Source organism: Corella eumyota, chromosome 7 (assembly GCF_963082875.1).
Source record: "Corella eumyota chromosome 7, kaCorEumy4.1, whole genome shotgun sequence".
In the NCBI taxonomy this organism is placed as follows: Eukaryota; Metazoa; Chordata; class Ascidiacea; order Phlebobranchia; family Corellidae; genus Corella; species Corella eumyota.
In genome coordinates, this window is record NC_137496.1 from 1,824,534 (window position 1) to 1,844,790 (window position 20,257).

The 20,257-nt window shown below is 33.4% G+C and overlaps 1 protein-coding gene across 1 annotated transcript; it reads left to right on the forward strand.

Moving 5' to 3' along the window:
• Window positions 1–480: 480 nt before the first annotated feature.
• LOC145758942 (cysteine-rich motor neuron 1 protein-like) lies at window positions 481–19,896 on the forward strand. The gene is made up of 17 exons (XM_082572637.1): window positions 481–845; window positions 1,886–2,031; window positions 3,697–3,858; window positions 8,353–8,598; window positions 9,034–9,163; window positions 11,230–11,351; window positions 12,667–12,861; window positions 13,123–13,278; window positions 15,696–15,815; window positions 16,161–16,326; window positions 16,408–16,538; window positions 16,624–16,839; window positions 16,997–17,215; window positions 17,398–17,527; window positions 17,833–17,915; window positions 18,129–18,526; window positions 18,731–19,896. Exons 1-17 carry the CDS (start codon window positions 673–675, stop codon window positions 18,866–18,868), a joined length of 2,931 nt encoding a protein of 976 aa, XP_082428763.1. The 5' UTR covers window positions 481–672; the 3' UTR covers window positions 18,869–19,896.
• Window positions 19,897–20,257: the final 361 nt, after the last annotated feature.

The following is a 20,257-nucleotide window of genomic DNA, read 5'->3' on the forward strand; positions in this document are numbered from 1 at the left end:
AAATATTTCGTGGCGACCCGTACTTTTGTGACGTCATCGTTCAAGATCGCGATGTCGAACAATGGTGCATTGTTGTTTTTGGATTTTCGGTTACCTAATGAATAGGGCCGAGGGTTCAAATAGTGCTTGCTCTTGCTTTGAATTAAACTTCAAATTAGCTTTTAAGATGCAATTTAGAAGAATAAGCAGAATTCTTTATAAATGATTAATGTGGTATTAATACCTCCTTTACCGCTGTACATTATGTTATCGTTGAACGTCGTATTTCAGCAAGTATGTTATTAAACGGATGGTTGTTGAGCTGTTGTTTATAAACTGTCAGTTTAAATATTAATGAAGTGTCCGAAATTGAGTAAACAGCAGTTATATAGTCGATGTTTATACAGAGAAATTGGAACTAAAGTTATAAAATATTAATTTTTACTACATTAAATATGCTGCATCAAATTGCTGACTTTGCTGTTTTTTTTGAACAGGTACTTTTAAGAAACGCTTGATATTTATAATCTTAATTGAATATAAAAGAAATTGAGATCTTCAATTTGTCCAAGCTACTTAGTTGATAACAAATTGTTTTTCAATCGACGTTTGACACCAAATATTTCTTGGAGTTTTAAGAAATAGAGTTTAGAATAGTATTGGACAAGCAACGTTTCACGAAACTGTCAAAAAATGAAACAACGTTTCACGAACTGTCAAAAAATGAAATTTTATCAAATGATTTGCGCCTTGCTGAGCGCCATGTTAGTGCTTGTCGTTCAAGTTGATTCACTGTCTTGTGAATGTGATAGAATGGATTGTAAGACACCTACTTGTATTGGAGGAGTGGTTCAGGATGCTTGCCAGTAAGTTTTAAATTAATAGCTGCGAGATCTGTTTCTAATTAAAGGTCATTGTTGTATTGTAAAAGTAATTTATTATAAGGGATATAATCTAATCATGTGTTTTTACTATCGCTATCAACTTTAATTTCTTTATTGGAATATTTTTATCCGATATTAATTAGGAAAAAATTGTTTAATAAAAATATTGATTGGTTAGTTTTTGCATTGATTTAAAGGTATGCACAATTTTGTTAGGCATTAGAAAAACGATTAAAAAATTAAATTCCTTAGCACACTTCATTGTTTAAATACCTTTTCAAGTTACAATAGCAATTAAGGGATACCCAATCGTGGCGGACATAAAGTTTTACAACTTCACGCTATAATTTAGTTAATTGAATAATTATGACTGTTCGGGCATTGTAAGTTAAATATTTAAGAGGTGTGATACGTTAATGCCTTATTAAGAGATTTCGACATAAAACATTCATTAAAATAATTGCCAATTAACCATGTAATTAAAATACTTGGGTTATGATTTAAGGCGATTTAATTTTTGACTTTTAATTTATTTTGTTCTTTTGTTTTGGATGTGGTTCTATTCATTTGCTTTATAATCTTACTGACGTTAAGCCTACGCATTAAAACATGGCCCTTGGGCTATACTAAGTCATGTTTTTCGTGATTTTACGGAAACTAAAATCCCACAAATCTATTTCGATTGGATTATGCTAGAATGAACGTCATTCGAGAATGTTCTCTGATTAATTTGAAAACATGAATTCAGATTAACATCAGGCTAAACATAGAATAATACACAATAAACGAAATGAAAATCTTAACCATCAGCTTAATTATCAGGCAATTATATTAATATACCAAACTGTCAAAGGTAAATCGAGTCTGGGTCGCAGTAACAAATGATACTCTATGTTTAGGTCGTGCAGTCCACCTTCCACATGCAGTCCCCATAAATATTATGGTGAAAAAACATTAACCCAATTAACAAAACTTTTAACCCAATTAACATTAACCCAATTAACAAAAACTTGATTTTTTAGATGCTGCTTTGTCTGCGCGAAAATGGCAAACGAATCATGCGGGGGAATATATGATATTTATGGTCAGTGCGACATGGGATTATCCTGTGTGATCCAACCCAAACATGGTGAACTAGTAACAGGGAACGAACCAGGCATTTGTAAAGGTAAGTTGTAATCTCTAAGTGGCGATTGATTTATCATGTCCAAACCGCGAAATCGCGAGGGAATGTGACGTCATCGACGATTTGTAAACGACGATTTAATCCTTGTTTGAATCCCCGAGCGTATTCAAAGGATTTATATGAGTCGCCATTTCACATTTATTGACGTCTGTCAATTTCAAATATAGAAGGACACAAATGTAGGATTGTTTAACTGAGCGAAGGAACTAAATACGTCGCATTCTCTTAATTTAAAACGCGTTTTTCACAAACTTATCCAAATTCATTGTACTGTTAAGTAAGCTTTAATATTATGAACTTCTTTGAACGTTGTTTGGTAAATATTGGACCGATTTGCCTGAATGGAGGTACAGTAAAACATGACACTCTATAATTTAAACTCGCATTATAAGCTGGAATTCGATCTAAAACTCGTGATTTAAACATTTCTTAAACCTAACCTTTTTCGTTTTGTATAGCCAGGTTCATATGTTCAAAATCTGTTTATAGCATGTTCTATGTTGCAATGTATAATAACGACAAAAGCGGTAGTTTACATAAGTTTTAGTTTCAATATTTGTAACACCACATTTGTTTGACAACACACGCGTATTAATAGAAAATCACATATGTTGGAAGCGCTTTGAAGCGGTCTTAAATAAGAACTTAGTTTTATTTATACAATAAACAACTTGTGTATTGTAAAAATGCTCTAAAAGAACGTTTTAGCTGACAACGTATTTAGTAAATCTTAACCTGTCAGAAAATAAATCAAAAGCCCATACAAGCAACGTTATGGGAATTTGGATTGTATTTTACTATTTTATTGACGATGCTATTAGTTTTCTATTATGACAACAAAACGAGATATTTACAATACACAAACAGGTCGTTATGTGACAAAGGTCGCCACCTGATGCATTTAGTTAATGTATAAAAGTCGCATTTTTCAGGTGGGCGTTATAGCGACAAGTTATTTGGCATATCAGCTCGAATATTAATATAAAAATACGGTTATTACTTGAGTTACTTTTCTTGGAAAATCTCTCGATTTTACAGGGTTATGATTTTTGCTTTTTTACCACAATAAAGTTTACCAAGAAAATTGCAAAATCCTTGGATTTCGGTCAAAATTTTGGGTTGGTCGACCTTACCTCGCGTGCCAAGCGTATTTTCTGGTCACGGCTCATTAAACACGGCACGTGATACTTTCAAATATTTCCACACAACGCCAACAACAACAATTTCACCTGTGATAACTTTTAAACCTTTTCAGTGCAACTTTGTACACAATTGTATTATGTGATGCGCCATGGCTAGGTAAAGGGTTAACTGAAAGGTTTTTCTAGTATAAGCGTTCACGGTGATATGCGCCAACAATAAACCCTCCCAGAGACATACCGGACATTTTTTATCGCTAGGCTTAAGGTTCACTGGACATGTAACTTTGACTGATAATTATTCTTTAATTTTTTCTCGGAAACTCAATTTATTTTATGCCAAATTTATTAACCTTTCATAACATGATAATATCACCTAATTTTTTGGATCTTGATTGATTAAATGCTTTTTATATGACTTAATATGTCACAAACTTGTTATTAAAATGCATTTTTAGAGAAACTATTTATTTTAAAAAGTAATTTAGTAAATTTCCTTATTTTTTAGCGACTGACTCTCTAACGATTACTGACATGTGTCATGATACAGCCTACGACGGATGCAACATTGTTGGAAGTAGTTGTATTTGTGGCCGTGAGATCGCGTGTTCAAATCCCTATCAGTACCAAACCTCGCCTCATTGTGAATTCAGTCTTGCAGTTATCCAAAGTAAGTCAAAAAATCAAAAATTAATTTTTAAAAAATTTAAAGTTTAAAATGTAGTAATTAAAATTGTAGTTTTGTTTTGGTAAAGCTAGTTATATCAAACACTTGAAAATGTTTACGGCCAGTTTGTGTAAAAATGAACAACATTCGCTTGTTATAAAAGATCACTTAATCTTCTTGGTATGTTATCTTATATTTTAAGTTATCCTGGTTGTAATTTGATAACTGGTCAGTCTGTTTGGTTAGAGTGGCGACAGATTAATCCGTTAAATAACGCAGATATCTCTTACGGAAATACTTGGTCTAAAAACATTAAAATTTAGATTTATAACAACCATATTTAGTTGTTTGAAAATGACATGTGTATATAAATAATTGGTTTTATATTTTACGATCCAGATGTTATACATTTTGGTCTTACAAATGATCATTTAAGCAATTTTCTACGCTAATTATATCGGAAAAGAATTCCAATTACGTGCCTTGTAGTAGTCGACATTTTAATATTAATAAACCTAGCCCTATATGCTGTCCTTATAACGTACTTTGGTGTAAATCAAGCCCATTTCTTGATGGCAACCAGCTGTGAGCCGAGTGGTACTCTATATTAGTCGAGTATTCATAATAAAAGCAATTGTGTTTTCATTAGTTCGGGACTCAATCTAATAATTTCAACTTGCAAAGAATAAATTAAGTTGGCGAGAATGCGCGACCAACATTCTTTCGTTCTTACTTTAAATAATACCAGCAAAGAGTTTTAAACATTAAAGTAGATTGGTTTGAAAAATATTGTTGTAAACTTAATACAAATTACAGGTCATATCACTTTAATGTGACCTGTTTAATCTTTATTCCGGAAATGCTTTAAATTGTCAAGCATCTTATAATTACTCAATTTATCTATATGTTTATATTGCGTAAAAACATTTTGCGAAGCATTTGACAAACAATTATCTTAATGTAATTATTTACCAACCCACTCCATTCAATTTACAAGAAAAGTACTTCAAAAGCTATTAATATAAGCGTTGTTATATCATGTTGTTAAGCGTGTTTTGCACGTTTCTATCTTCATTATATCATAAAGTTTTAACCATAAACCCAATTTAGCCAAACCAAGTGTTTTAACAGTGACAAGTTTTTGCCCTGTCAGTTTATTTACATAAGCTAAACATGTGTAATTACGCCGCTAACCATCCCATTATAAAGGGACTTTATGAAAGATCTCACCTAACTTAAAATCAAATGGAATTGGAATTAGGTTTTTATTCTTTTCTGAACGCGCACAAGGCCTCATGTTTATTTAGGTAAAGCCCGTTCTGTTTGAGTGCGCTAAGACGTAAAGATCACATTACCTTTCGTAACAAAAGTAAACGTTTGCCACAATACCTTTTACAAGGCGCACTTCGTACAGTTAAAGCAGTTTATAACTCGTTATGTAACCTTTTCTCATCTGCATATAACTTTAGTTTAACGCATGCAATGCCCTTTAATTAAACCATATTAAAAATGTAATTTTATTTTTGCGTCAACTTTAATTTAATCCAAATATTAGTCATCATAAAGTAACCAACAAATTGTTAATAATGTTACAAACAACGCAGTAATATGTCAGCTTTACCTTTGGGATATTAAATATGTAATGTTCCAAAATTGGAAAGTTGCGTTAACCAATTATCGAATACCTCACGACATCTTATAATGATGCATGCCCTTGCGCGTACTTACTAAAAGCCTAATAAATAAAAACCATTAAGGTTAGGCTACATGGTTCTGACGTCAATCCGGGGATAATGTATCTAATTGCAGAAGCATTTGCGGATTCGTGATACGATATAGTATGACATTTGCCGGAACAGAATATAATTCGTGGGGGGAAAATAAAACCAATATCGGAAACTTTGTAAACGAGTCGTTGTAATTATTGCATGGGTGTTATGTAGCTTTAAAAAAAGTACGACAAATAAGGAAATATGTTTCGTTTAAGGTATTAGTAAACATACGCGAGGTTAAAACCTGTTATCGTGGCTGTGCTAATTTTTCACAGCGGGGTGTCACTACCACAACCGAACATTATTTCTCAACGTGTATTGCGGCAAGCATCAGGTGATAATTAGCACGTGGCTTCTTCTACCTACTCAGGAACTATCTGTTAATGAATTATAAGTAACTACTTAAGTTTATGTTGAAACACAAAGTGGCTTTCAATTCCTGTATAGTCTAAGACAAATGTTGTATTAAAAAATTTAACTGTAGATAGGAAGAACTGAATTTGTTTTCGACAATGATTTATAAGATTTAACAAGCTATCATGTTTTCGAGATTTTAATTAAAATCCTATAAAAATATTATTCATGAAGGACACAAGATAATTAAAATGTCGTAATTTTCCGGATAAATCTGATTTATAAGATCTTTATTTACCGAGTGTAGACAATGCAGTTTGACATACCCCGGCTTATGGTACCATCTTTATATCGCTGACGTTGCTTTTAGCAATGATTAACTAACATTTATTGCGCACGGGCGTTAAGAATACGTAAAAGCGCTCACCTTTGTTTAACTTAAACGAATCATGTTGTGCCAATGTTTTGTGTGTTGCCAACTGTTTTTATTACTTCTGCAAAAAACTGGTGATTAAATGGATCTTTAAGTTGAGGGCGACAATAAAATGTTATGCGAGTGGCTTACCTACGTCACAGTCTATCTTTGTGTTCCCGCCTACCCTTAATGTGATGTCATCGTCCCGTTTTTCGTAGGCGGGAATAACTTAAAAGATTAATTCGAACAATGTTTAATATACAAACGAGATCTTATCTACTATTAAGGTCACAATCCCTGTCTGGTGTACATCTTCTTTGTAGGAACTCTCCACAGGTTGGCATTCCCGCCTTTATGTCTATTGACATTCAACTTTTATTCACCTTGACGCTAAAAATAGGTGCGAGAGCTTGTGTGTTTTAATGATCCATAAACCGAACAACTTTCTGCATAATTTTCCACCCCCAAACGCACGTTGCTAGGGTAGGTGTCACACTGTTATGACGTAAACAAAAGCTTCATATTTTTATACTCCACAAAAGAAAGAAAAAATTTACGTCGATGAACGTAAAAACGTGTATGCGTGGGCTGCGCTTTATTAAATTTCTTAACTTGTCGAGTGACAAGTTATTATTGTCGTTGCGCGTGTCACTCTGCGCTTATAACACGTTGTTACGTGTGTAGAGTAAGCCCTAAATATAGATAGCGAGTGACTTTGGTATTTATGGAATATGATAAAAACACAACATGGAAACCAACACGGAATCTCACCTGATTTAGTGGGGAGCTAACCAGTATCCTAATACGGATATAGCGCTACCCTAAGCGTTTCTAATGATCACTTAAAGTTGCAACAGGAAGACCTCCCACATTCAAAGCGTTGAGATATTTCACTATTTGCGCAAGTAACAAAATATCTTCTTTGTTTATTATGATCTAGCACGTCGGTTCTGGTCGATTTGAGTGACGTTTTGGTCACGTGATCTTCTCTTTTTTGCTCGTGGTTTGAGAATCCGTGAATTCGCTATGTTGTTGCTATTCGCCGCTAAGAAGGGTTTTTCTTTTGTGACGTCACAAAACAATTCGGTTTATTGAAAGTGCACTTGATTCGCCTCGCCTCTTGGTTTTGTTTACTCGCCTTGGAATGTCGAGAAGTGATTATGACGTCACAGACGAGGGCAATCGGGATTGTTCCCGTCGTCTTAAGAAAGTTTGTCCAGGGGTAGAAAATGCCATGTCGTCGTTTGAACGCTTAAACTTCTATTTCCGCCCCAGAGTTTTCACTTATCTTGTTTACATATGGTTAATGTGCGCCAACATTTGACATTGTTGAACCAGGGCGTGAGCGCAACAAACAAACATGACGTAATCAAAACCACATATAGGAACTTAATTTCAAGCGAACATTATTTCTAACTCTTATATAAAAAATACGTCATTAATAATGTCTGTTGCTGGATTGTCAATCAAGGTGTATGTGATTTCAAGTATCTCTTAACACATAGACATCTTGTTGTTTTTGCTCAATTAATCTTATCCAGTGAAAAATGATTGCCAAGTTTCTAACAAGTTATCGAAAAAATGATTTAAATTGTGTTTACAGCCTACTGGGTGGGTCAGGATATTTATAATTTTGCGGAGTAACAACTTCTTTAATATTTATATATTGTCCAAACCAATATTTAACACCTCATTAACTTTTTCAGAAATACATAAGTCCTATAAACAACAAGTTAACCCAGTAATTTAATTCGCATCTAAACAGGGATTAATTAGGATTTAATTTTAAAGGATGTTATTTTAAATATAGCATCTGTGTTTAGATAGTTGCATCACTTTGTTTAGGATCTTATTTTATTCTGGAAATCTCATCTAATCATGTGTTTGTGGAACTACAAACCTAATAAAATTGTGTAAGAAAATTCGGTTATTAACATTAACAAATTTTGTGTTCAGGCTCCATGGAAGACTGTGCTAAATCCCGCTGTGAACGTCCTCCATCCCCGGTATGTCCGGATGACTCGATTCTTATCGAAGGACAGTTTGTTCTTGGAGAATGTTGCCCGCATCCGAGCAGATGTGAATGTAGCAGTGACAGATGTGCTTACAACCTCTGCCATCCTGATTATAAGAGAGTTTTGGTGACTAAGGGAAATGACAAACCAGGAAGCTGCTGTGATGTTTATGAATGCCAACTTAAAGGTAACTTTGTCTTTTTTAAAAGCAGATCAATGCCGATCAATGTTTAATTGTTAAGAGAATTTTCGTACTTGCTTGATTGTTAAAGGCGCAGTTGTGTATGTATTTGTTTAAGGTGTTGTTTTACTTTTGTTATCTTTTAGTTGTGTATTGTTGGTGTTGTTTTAGCGTTAACTATACCACTCTGTATGAGATTGAAAATTCTGTGTTTAAGATGCGCTCATTGAAAACTGAGTAGCAGGTTTAAACAATTCGTTACGTCTAGACTTAAGGCGAGTTTATTCAGATTACAAATGTAGGGGGCTTACATGGAAATGTTTCGTGGTTGAAGAGTTGAAAAATTCACAAACACTTTGCATGATTTGGCATCCACCCCTTTTATATTACCCAGGCAGAAAATATCTTATACAAGCATTTAATGCTCTTATTTTTCTAAAGACGAAGGCGAGGATGAATGCGCGATGGTGAAGTGCTCAATTAGATCTTTGCAGTCGGTCACGTGTCCAAGTGACAGCATTGCCGTGAGAAACCCCGCGTCAAGAAGCAAATGTTGCCCGGGCGAGCCTATGTGAGTATTAGAGGTTAACGATACTATAACAACAACTATCAAAGGAAGAGGCGGAAACATAAAACTAACGAGCGTTGGGAAAGGTTAAGGAAATATAAGATACTGTGTTCATTGGCACGGCATTTTTCACAGTATATACCCACGTATTTTAACTCTAACCTCGCTACATTAAATTGTACTAAATTGTATAAAAACATATAAAAACTGATGGAGAAAATCGTATAGGTTACCGCTTCAAATTATATATGACGAATGTGACGAAAATATAGAGTATTAACATATGTATATAGTGAATCATCGGTAATATTTCGGGAAAACCCACTGCTTTTAGAATGTCGAATAAGCATTATCATAATGTCTCAGCAATTCGCATTGTTGTAATTCCATTAAGAACTTTAATCTATCAAGGCCTTAACGGGCTCGTATTTGTAATACCAAGTCGTTAGCAGATCGAGTGCGGCAAATCTTTGATTCCAAACCAGGCTAAAAGATCAATCGCATGTTTGCTGGCTACAGTTGCCTCCTATTCTTAGTTCAAAGCAAAAACTATTTCACAGAGCTATCCAAGATCACTTTATGCTATTCGACAGCGTAAATTCAATGTGACGTACAGGCCACCAACAATAGAACTGTAACATTAGCGTTTCGAACACAATTCTCCCACCCCCCACGTGTTTGACCAAATAAACTATGTGATAGCGGCTTCAGCATTCATCCTTTGTGTAAAAGATGACAATGTTGTTGCAAACCACGCACTAAGTTACCACTTTACATCATCACCAAATTACATTAACTATAATGGACGCTACACGGATCGTTGCTGTAGGTAGCGCTTGGGTTAATATCCCGTTAAAATCACAACTCCTAATGGAGGCTCCATTCATGTTAACCGAGTATGGATTTTTAAATGGTAAATATTGTTGCCAAACCTTCTGGAAAATCCGTCTTACATTCAGTTTTATTGACTTGTACGCAGTTGATTTACGGAAATTTAACGTTTGGGTAAATTTTAACGACATATGGCGTCATCAAAGGACGCCGTGGCTTCGATTCGACACACGTTTGTGTAAACTCGCTTCAAAAACGAAAACAATCGAAAGGAGAAAGTCGTTTTAAGGCCGCTTGTTTTTATTGCGTTAGATTTGTACGCCGAACGGCGCAGGAAATTCAAGATTTTTATTTACATTCCCGTGCGGTAAGTTCAACCGTGATGTTGCGTAGCAAGAATAATTTTTAATTTAATTTTCGAATTTAGCTAAACATAACTCGGTACAGAACGTTATATATGCTCTCGTAAACAATACTCGTAATTGTACAGCTGCTGCTTTGGTAGTCGATATGCGCGACAATAATGAGTTTCATTGTGTTTGTGGTCAACGCTAATGGCTTATTTCAAAAAGCGCGGCGTCTGCTCTAAAAGAAAAATCCCGAGTTTCTGATAACCCTAAAAAATACGATTGTAGTTGCTGAAAATTGTAGTGATTTATGAAACCCGGTTATCATCTAAGCTTAAATAGTTCCGCTGAGCTAAAAATTTGAAAGTCACAAGCGGTAATAAAACACGTTATATAAACGAAGCATAATAACACACATTAGCAGTAAACAACAACGACTTAAGGTTCAAATGCACTTGAATTCCATCTCGACCAAGTCAATATTTAATTAACCATTCACAATATCGTTCTATTTACGTAGTGGATAATTTAAAGCAATAATGATTGAATTTCTCTTGTGAATAAGCGTTATTGAATTTTACATTTTTCAAGAGTCGTTCATGATTCGAATCACGTGTACGCCATATGGCTTAATTAAACTTCATTTAGTTGATTGAATTTGATTTGATTAAATAAAGTATGTCAAAAACAATTACGTTTCTATTCGCTTCTGTCATTTCTGTTACATTTTCGTGGGAAATATCACAAAAATAAAAGGAAACTGCCTCGCAATCTGTCAGTTGAAGTCAAATTTGAAATCAAATTCGTGTGAATGTGAAATTTATTTATTCCACTTTAGACATTTTAACTTTCACTAAATATCAAAGTGACATTTTTACCGCATTTTTACAGTTGCCAGTGTTCGAGTCTTAAGTGTACGAAACCCACATGTACTGGTGATATGAAGTTGACTGTGAATTATAGAAGCGATGGAAAGCCGGGTTCTTGCTGCGACGAATATGTTTGTACCAACGGTATGAAATTGTTTAGAATAACATAATACTACCAACGACTTATTATAACTAAATTGGTAAAAAAAGCGTTTTTTAAAGTGCTACACTTGCTATAACATATGGTTTACAAATAGGTAAACTCCAAGTATAATTAGGTATAAATAGTCTAAAAATTCACACTTGTTTTCTTTGTTAAAAATGTATTTTATTTCTACGTCTTTGTTAAATTTTTATGACTTCAAAAATATAAGTTTCTACGTCCATTACAGTTGTGGAAAAACTTGAAGATAGACTCAAGATTTTAAAAATCTTGAGTCAATATTTACGTTTAAGAGTGGTATATTTTAATGTTAAACGACATGCGATTTATTTGCTGTAAGTGAACGTGGCTATTACCGGTCATAAGTGGAAATATTTTCGATTATTCAACGATACGAAAATAGAGTATTACCCCATTAGTAGAACAAACAAATCCACGAAAATAGTTTTTGGTATAAGGTGACGTAATTCCGAACAATGATTTCATTGAAGGATTGTTACGCGCTTGTAATCTGTAAGTCAAGTATTGTAAACAAAAGATTTGTAGAAATTGAGTCGACCAAATAAGTTTTCAATTGTTGCAAATGTTTTTTGTTTACCTTGTTATGTAATTAATATTTTCTCAAATTACTGTAATTCATCAGAATGTTTTGACACGCGGATTTTAAAAAGTATTTTAGCTTTAAACAAAGACTTGTTATATGTTCAAGGGTGCTTAATTATTTCATAGCGTTTTTGCTGTTGAACCTTGTTTAGTTAAGCCTTTTGACATTTTTCTTAAACATTCTAATCGTATTTAAGTCCTTGCGCCTAAAGCGTTTCACTCAAAAAATAAAATTCGAGACGAAAATATTTTGTCTGATTGACAATACTCAACTTTATCTTAATTTTAATGTTAATTTTCATAAAAAAATTATATATAATAACTTTGGAAATCCTATATCAATTGGTGTGACTTCGATGCAAATGACACTTTTGACGTTTGTCGTGTTTTTAAACCAAAATAGCGGGATCCCAGACGTCGATTTCCGGTATGAGAGATCATTTGTTCCGGTCTACGTCATGTTTTAAGCTCGCGCGCTTATCTATGTTAAATTATAATCCGTAGCTGTAAAATACACACATTGTTTATGAGAGTTTTTTATATAAAATATACAAACAATAAGAAATAATATAGTTATTTATATGACATTAAATATGGCAATTCGGGTGTAGTAACGTATTGTCTGGCTCAATAATAATCTACTGATTTAATTTACCAAAAAAAAATACATTTTTAACGAAAACAATTTTACAGAGACAATCATGGCTGGTTGTGCAGTAAATGGAACACACCACCCTCATGGTACAACTTACGACAGAGATAATTGTAGAACTTGTGAGTGTATGAACGGGATCAGTTTATGTGGAAAGAGACAATGTCCTGAGTTGAAATGCAAACTTAAATCAATAAAACGTGGAGCATGCTGTCCAGTTTGTCATGTAGAAGAAGGTATATATAAAAAATGAAGAATTATAAGGTGTTATATGGCATATAACTCTATTGTAATTATCCATTATTACCAACAAGTATATTTTATTAGCGCACTATAACAAATAGCAATATTTAAATATTGTTAACCAGACAGTCTTATATAGATGAACCAAAACAAAAGATTTATTTGTTCTACCAAAAAGCAAACAATCTACAACTCATTACATGCTTAATTGTCCATGTTCAACATAACAGAAGTCTAATAATTATTTTATTTAGGAACCAATTATCCAGATAACAAGCCTTACCCCCTCTGCAGCAGTGCTGATGGCACCAAAGCATACCGAGTTGGCGAGTCCTGGTCACCGCAGAATTGTACTTACTGTACTTGCGAGGAGGGAGGCATTACAAGATGCAAAGCTGCTTTCTGTCAAGGTACGCATTTAAATACTAACACAAGTAAAGTACTTAGCATATAAAGAGTGTGCATTAGGAAATAAAAACATATCTTTTCCCTGTCTTATGCATCATATATACTTGATATGCTATAGGTTATGAGTTTAAAAAAACTTATTTAATTTGTAAATGAAGTACATAAAATACTTAGCCAACAAGGGGTGTGCATTAGAAAATAGAATACACATCTTTTTCACATATGTTTTATGCATTAAATACCTATTTGCTACTTGAATATGTTTGGTTAGGGATTTAAAACACCTTTTTCACACTTTGAGCTTACAAATGTGATCAATTTGGGTGGTATTTTTACCGACACTGGGTCATGCACTTAATCGACCAAATAATTCACTTTCAAATCATGCGATAAAAGATTATCTTCTTACTTTTGTAAAACCTTTCGCTTAAGAGGGGGCTCTTTAACAAGATGGGTATTGTGAGTCAGAGTAGATGTCTGCTGATTTGTTAATATGATAAGTGTGTACAATCTCGGAGTTGTCTACATCGTGTTGTTGATGTGACGATTACATGGCGCACCCAACTGATTAGGCCGGCAGTAACTTGCTCGTTTACACGCTCAACTGCAGAGATTATCTTCATTGCGTCATCATAATATTGATGATGTCATAAGTTAATTTAGAGTCGGGTTTAAGTAGGTTTGTTTCTCGAATTGGCGTAATATCATTTACTATTTTCTGGCGTACTACCATTTAAAATTTTTGGCGTTTTATCATTTAAGACTTGCTACGTCACTGCTTCCATTTCTAATATAAATAAATATGACTTAATGGATCAATCTATTTTCAAAACAAAATGTTTTTCTGTTATCTGACGAACGGCGCCTGTCAAATGTACATTTGTTATTGTAACACATCCCTATGTTGCGTCACACCTCAACAAAAATAAAGGGTTCGAAAGGGTTTAAACTTTTCCAACAAAAAGCTTTCAATCTCATAATAGGCAGGTTGCCCACATAAACTTTGGGTGATTTTTCGTTACATTGTGTGGCGTAAGAATAGCGAAAACAGGATCTATTTACGTGCCTCCGAGTTACATTCCGGGCGCTGGGTAATAACAATAATCATATCCTGGTACTAAGACCGTCGCGACAAACATATTTTTCATGCTTTATCTGATTCGTGTTATCAGGAAATTGTCACATATTTCAGCAGTCTATCATGACACACGCGTTCTGTTTCATTGAAACATTTATTGTTTGTTGTTTTATGTAGGGCAACATTTAATTTAACACGATTTTAATTTCGGGATTTCGCGATATCTCGGAATGTTAAGTCTTCCAACCAAGCGTAAAACACATTCTGAAAACCAATTTTGGTTAAGGATTATGGGCTTAAGAATTTCTAAAATAGATCTTATAAAACGTTATGAAGATTATGGTGCATTAGCAAAACCAAAATTGTGCCTACTTCGAATTTTCAACTCGCCTCAAAATTACATCTTACTTTCCAACGATCGTCGTTTAGATTGTGTTTAACCTTATCGTTAGATATATAAATACACGTTTACATAAAACAGTATTTTAAAACTACATTTCGAAGTTGTTTAGGAAGTAGATAAGATTATTTAGATATAAAAACCTAACTGTTAAAGAACCAACTGATTTTAAACGCAAGAAATTGGAGACTATTAATAAGTTACTATCAAAACACCAACATATTTAAAATATTATGTTCTTAAACAAACCTGGCATGGAAGAACATTCAGAACTCGACTCAATTTGAAGAGCTCTTGAGTTAATCTCCTATTTGCTAACACAACTTGAAAGAGGTGTCAGTAAACACAGTGCGATATAATTATAACTTTCAAGATTTTAAAGTTGTTTTAAACGAAATTTTAATAAATGAGTTCATATGAAAAACGATCTTAAGCTCTTAACCACGGCTCTTAGTTCGGTATATTTAGAGTACGAGCATTCAACGTCATTCTAAATTTTATGGATTCACGCTTTGTTTAACTTCAGCGATTGAAACACTTTCACATTGCGTAATTATTACTTTAACAATGTTGTTTAACAAAAACTTCTCAATGGTGAAAAACAATTAAAAAAAATGTAAACTCACTTTTTTGATGGTTGTACCACTTTTCGAAATTTTTTTTTAATATTTTCATTTTTGAATATTTTTTCCTTTTCTCTCGATTAATTTTTACGGTATTTTTTGAGGACTAAAAAAATAACATTTTGGGAATTATATTATTTACCAATTATCAGACAATAATTAATAAATTTCAAACTGTCAAAGTCAACTCGAGAATGGGTCAAAGTAACAAATGCTACTTTATAATTAAACCTGCCTTTACAAATCGAAGATAAAAAAAATACAAAAAGATCAAAAAAATAACAAATACACTTTAATAACTTAACTTACTTTCTGTAGAACCCACCGTTATAGTGATCTCATGTCCAAGCATGTTGGAATGCGAAATAAGTGAAAGTTCTTGTCCTTATGGATTTGATATCGATCATAATGGTTGCCAATTGTGCCAATGTAGAACAGGTAAAATTTCCTAAATTACTTATTAAAACTAGTTTATATATTTCTGTTAAACAATGTTGCTATATTAATATTTATACCAAGCTAACTGATATTTTTTCTATCGTAAAATTCTTAAACCAAACTACTATTAAGGCGTAATCTAAGGTACTATTAAGCAGTTACAACTTTAAAAAAACGTTTGGCAATAGTTAGTGGGTTTTAAAAAAAAAAACGGGACACAAATAGGTATAAAGCCAAGAAAAATTGTATTCCATATTAATTGTAGAAAAATTGTATTCCATATTAATAAATGAATAATTTTAAACCAGCACTGATAGTAATATTGAAGTACTTTTTGTTGTGCAGATCCACATTTTATTGTTGATTTGTGTCCACCCATGTATGATGAATGCAAACTTAACTGTCCACGTGGTTTTGAACAAAACGAATTAGGTTGCGACGTATGTGCCTGCAAGAAGAAAGCATGCAGCAGTCTACAATCATGCAAGAAAGATTGTCCTTTTGGATATAAGTGAGTGCTGTAACAATATATAGTATATCATAAGACAAATTTTAAAAATAAAGTATTTTATTTAAATCTCTTTTTAATTAGAAAAAACAAGAAAGGTTGCGATCGTTGCAAATGTAAACGGTGTCCACTGACTGATGAAACTACTTGCGGTAAGCAGTGCAAACTTGGACTGGACGTAAACAAATACGGTTGCACGATTTGCAAGTGCAAAGGTTAGACATTATTCCGTTTTTTAACCATTTTTATTAAGCATATATAAAACATTTAATTCTCCTATATTGTATTTGTTTTATTTAGATAATTCAAGTTCCAACACCACATCGAAACCTCAAACTGGTTCTTGTGTTGATTCTCAAACCAACCTACGTCACGACGACGGAGAAGAGTGGACAAGTGGTTGCTTCTTTTGTGCGTGCCGCGGAGGTGACGTCATGTGTGATGTCATCAAATGTCCGGTTCCGGATTGTGATAATCCAGTGAAGAATCCGAATGATTGTTGCTCGATTTGCCCAGGTAACTGTAGAAAATAAACCTAACAACTTTGTATTTTATTTGTCTATAAAATTAATCTAAAATGTTTGTGTTTTAAATATTTGAGAGCTGGTCTTGTCAAGTAAATTTGATATTTTTAATTTTATATTTATTTACTTTGAACTTACAATTTCTTCAGATTCGGTCACAACAGATACCACACCATTGGTTCCACAGTCGCTTTCCTGTCAGGAACCTGGCGGTGATTGGTTTGTTGAGGGAGAATCGTGGACGGTAAGCCAATGTACATCATGCACCTGCAGTAGTGGTCACGTGTTGTGTACGTCAATTCAATGTCCAGCTGTGCCTTGTCATAATCCTGTGTTTGTGGAAGGCGAATGTTGCCCAAAGTGCACTGGTAAGTTCATTGTTTAAAAATACGTTTACATTGTATTTAAAAATAAATCGTACGCCAACATTCCAAATTTAAATTTAAATTATAAAGTTTCTGGTGGCACCTTTACTTTTATATAAAGCTGTACTAAAAGTACCTTAATGCATGTGTTGATATTTTAAAAATGTTAATTTAAATATTTGTAGAATTTTTATTCAATGTAAGTGTTGCTTCACAAAACTTGTCGTCGACTTGTTTGGATGGGAAATATCAGAGCGGGGATGTTTGGCGAGATGATGACTGCACAAGTTGTGTTTGTTTTGCTGGAAATATCAAGTAAGATTTCAGAATCTTAAATTGTCAATCTTAGATATTTTTATGTTTGGAAACAAAAATAATAAACATATAGTTAATTTAACCGCTTCAAGAAGCTGCATCCAATTATTGTTCTGTATTGAACAGTGTGAAATTATGTTTGTTGAAGATTTACAAACAATATAAACCACAGAATAAAACCTTTTTAGTTGGTATACATTATGTGTGGTCTAATTAATGCTGTGTATGTATTTGGGTGGTCTACCCAATACATTTCTTTAGTTATGGGAACTTATGAACTAATTTAATTTGAATATCTTCTCCAGGTGTTATAGCGAGAGATGTCCTCAAATACACGATTGTACAAATCCTGTTTTAACACGGGGTCAATGCTGCCCAAGGTGCTTAGGTAAGTTTGTCAGCTTATAGTAGACTTAATTTTTTATTTTGTTATTCAAAAACTGAGGCTTACAAGTTCAACGTTGTTTTTATTACTCACCGAACATTAAAAATTATCCGATCAAGCAAGGTCTTAACCTTTGTTGACAAAGTTAAACGTTCAATGTTTGTTGATTGTTTTTCAACGCACCTTAATATAAAATTCAAAACTGCTTGTTTACAGGTGAGAAATACACAGCGCCAAAAGTATGCAATAACAACGATAAGATATACAAAGAAGGCGATGCTTGGAACATTACTTGTGCTACGTGCCTATGCCACGACGGAGAAGCCACGTGTTTGCAAGATTCGTGTCCGAAGTTACCGGATGAGTGTAAACGTTATCGCCCCGAAGGAGAATGCTGCGATAAATGTAAACTAGAGGAAACAGATGATGTGTTCTCTCATACCAATTCTGAGCAGACACCTCAACAGCCTAAACAGCCAAAGCCGACCGCTCACTCGTCTGACGTGCTCCCTCTTGCGGTAGGAGTTAGTGTATCCGTTGTGATTGCTGTGGCGATTATTTTTGGTGCTTTATACGCAAAGAGAAGATGTGGTCATGGGCATTCTACAGCAAAGGTAAGTTGAACATTAAGCATGTTTTTTTTTAACCATTTTTATGTTAAACTACTACATGAACATTATATTAAAATTTATTCCTTTTTTTTATAAAACTATTAAAATGTACAATGGAAAAACACTACATATTTTTCTGTGCATAAAATATTTAAACTATGACTATTTTAAACAATCTTTTTTGAAACATATAACTTTATTTTGCAGTATACTCCGACCCCACGTGACCCACGTGACTTACGTGACCCACGTGGCCTTATGATGACGCGTACAATATCGACGACGACACAGTGCTCTCAAGTGTCTACGTTATCTGAAGACTACCCACTTACAGGGCAATGCTGACAAGGCCCAAATTTAAACTTAAACTGAAAACTGCCGGGAATGCGTCGCCGTGTCGCGAGATACGGGGAACTCGAATGTCACGTGGCTAGTGACGTCACCTAAAGTGTTATGAAAAATTTCTTTAATAAAGGAATCACTCGAACCAAGTAGCACACCAACTCGTTACATGTATTAACTTTTTGTACGATCGTCATGCGACGTAAAACGTTTTAGCATTTATTTAATATTCTTCTTTATCTGCGCTTCTGTTCTTTTAATATTGTTGTTACTTTTTTATTTTTACATAAAACATTTTTGCTTAAAGTAGATTCAATATACCCACATAGCAGCTGGATTACTGCTTATACTCTGTCAGGGTTAAACGAAAGTTGTCACAAATATTTTTTACTGAGATGTTCCAAAGTAACTTAATATTGAATATTCCTGTGTTGTTTTATAGACATTTTTTGCCGGTGTAAGAAAACAACGTGATGTAGTTTTTTTGATATTTTGGACCAAAGTTGTAGAGCTTGCGACACTGTGATTAAGTCGCCTTTGTTAATGTTTGTTAACTTTTATATTTTTTTTTCGTGACGTCAACACTCTGGTGAATGCCTTTAAAGTAGAAACAAAATTTGAAAAGTAATTTAAATATTTTTATAGTCTGTCAATTTTTGTATATTGTACAACTAAAACTTATTGTACAACACAATTTTATTACGTACTTTGTAGCTATATAGATTCGTCGTAGCAACTATGACAAAAAGGTGAATTTTAAACAAAAATGAATTTACTTTTAACTGTTTTTTTCACGATCTTGTGCTAGATTGGTAGTTTTGATTGTCATGTATCTATTTTGAATGACGTAATGAAGTGTGCTGTGACGTAGTGTTAGTAGAGAGTCTATGACGTCACTTTTACTGAAAGCGTATAGTGTATCGTGATTGGTTTGTTTAAATGCATCCTTTTAAATATATAAGGATTTTTTAAAGTAGTTTGTATTTATTTATTTCGTAATAAAACATAAACGTCTCGAAGCTTCAACTTTATCAAAAACTCTTGTGTTTGAAACATTTATATATAATTTTATTAAAAATTACTCCATAAAATAACAAATTAGATCTTAGTTTTGTAACTAATTTAGCTTATAATATTCTTTTGATAAGGACTTTTTTCAGATTGGGGATAAATAATCAGTAATATAAAACGCATGAGTAAACTTAATGGCTACTACCGTTGCTGTGCTTAGTCATTGAATTGGATTATAAATTTTATAATAACTTTTAAGCTTTTTAATACATTTAAAATAGATAAACGTGATGTTTTTAACATGAACAGTAAGTGCAAAGGTTAAACTATAACTTTAACCTAACGTTAGGTTTTTATTGGCTGTTAAATAAGGGTAAAGTA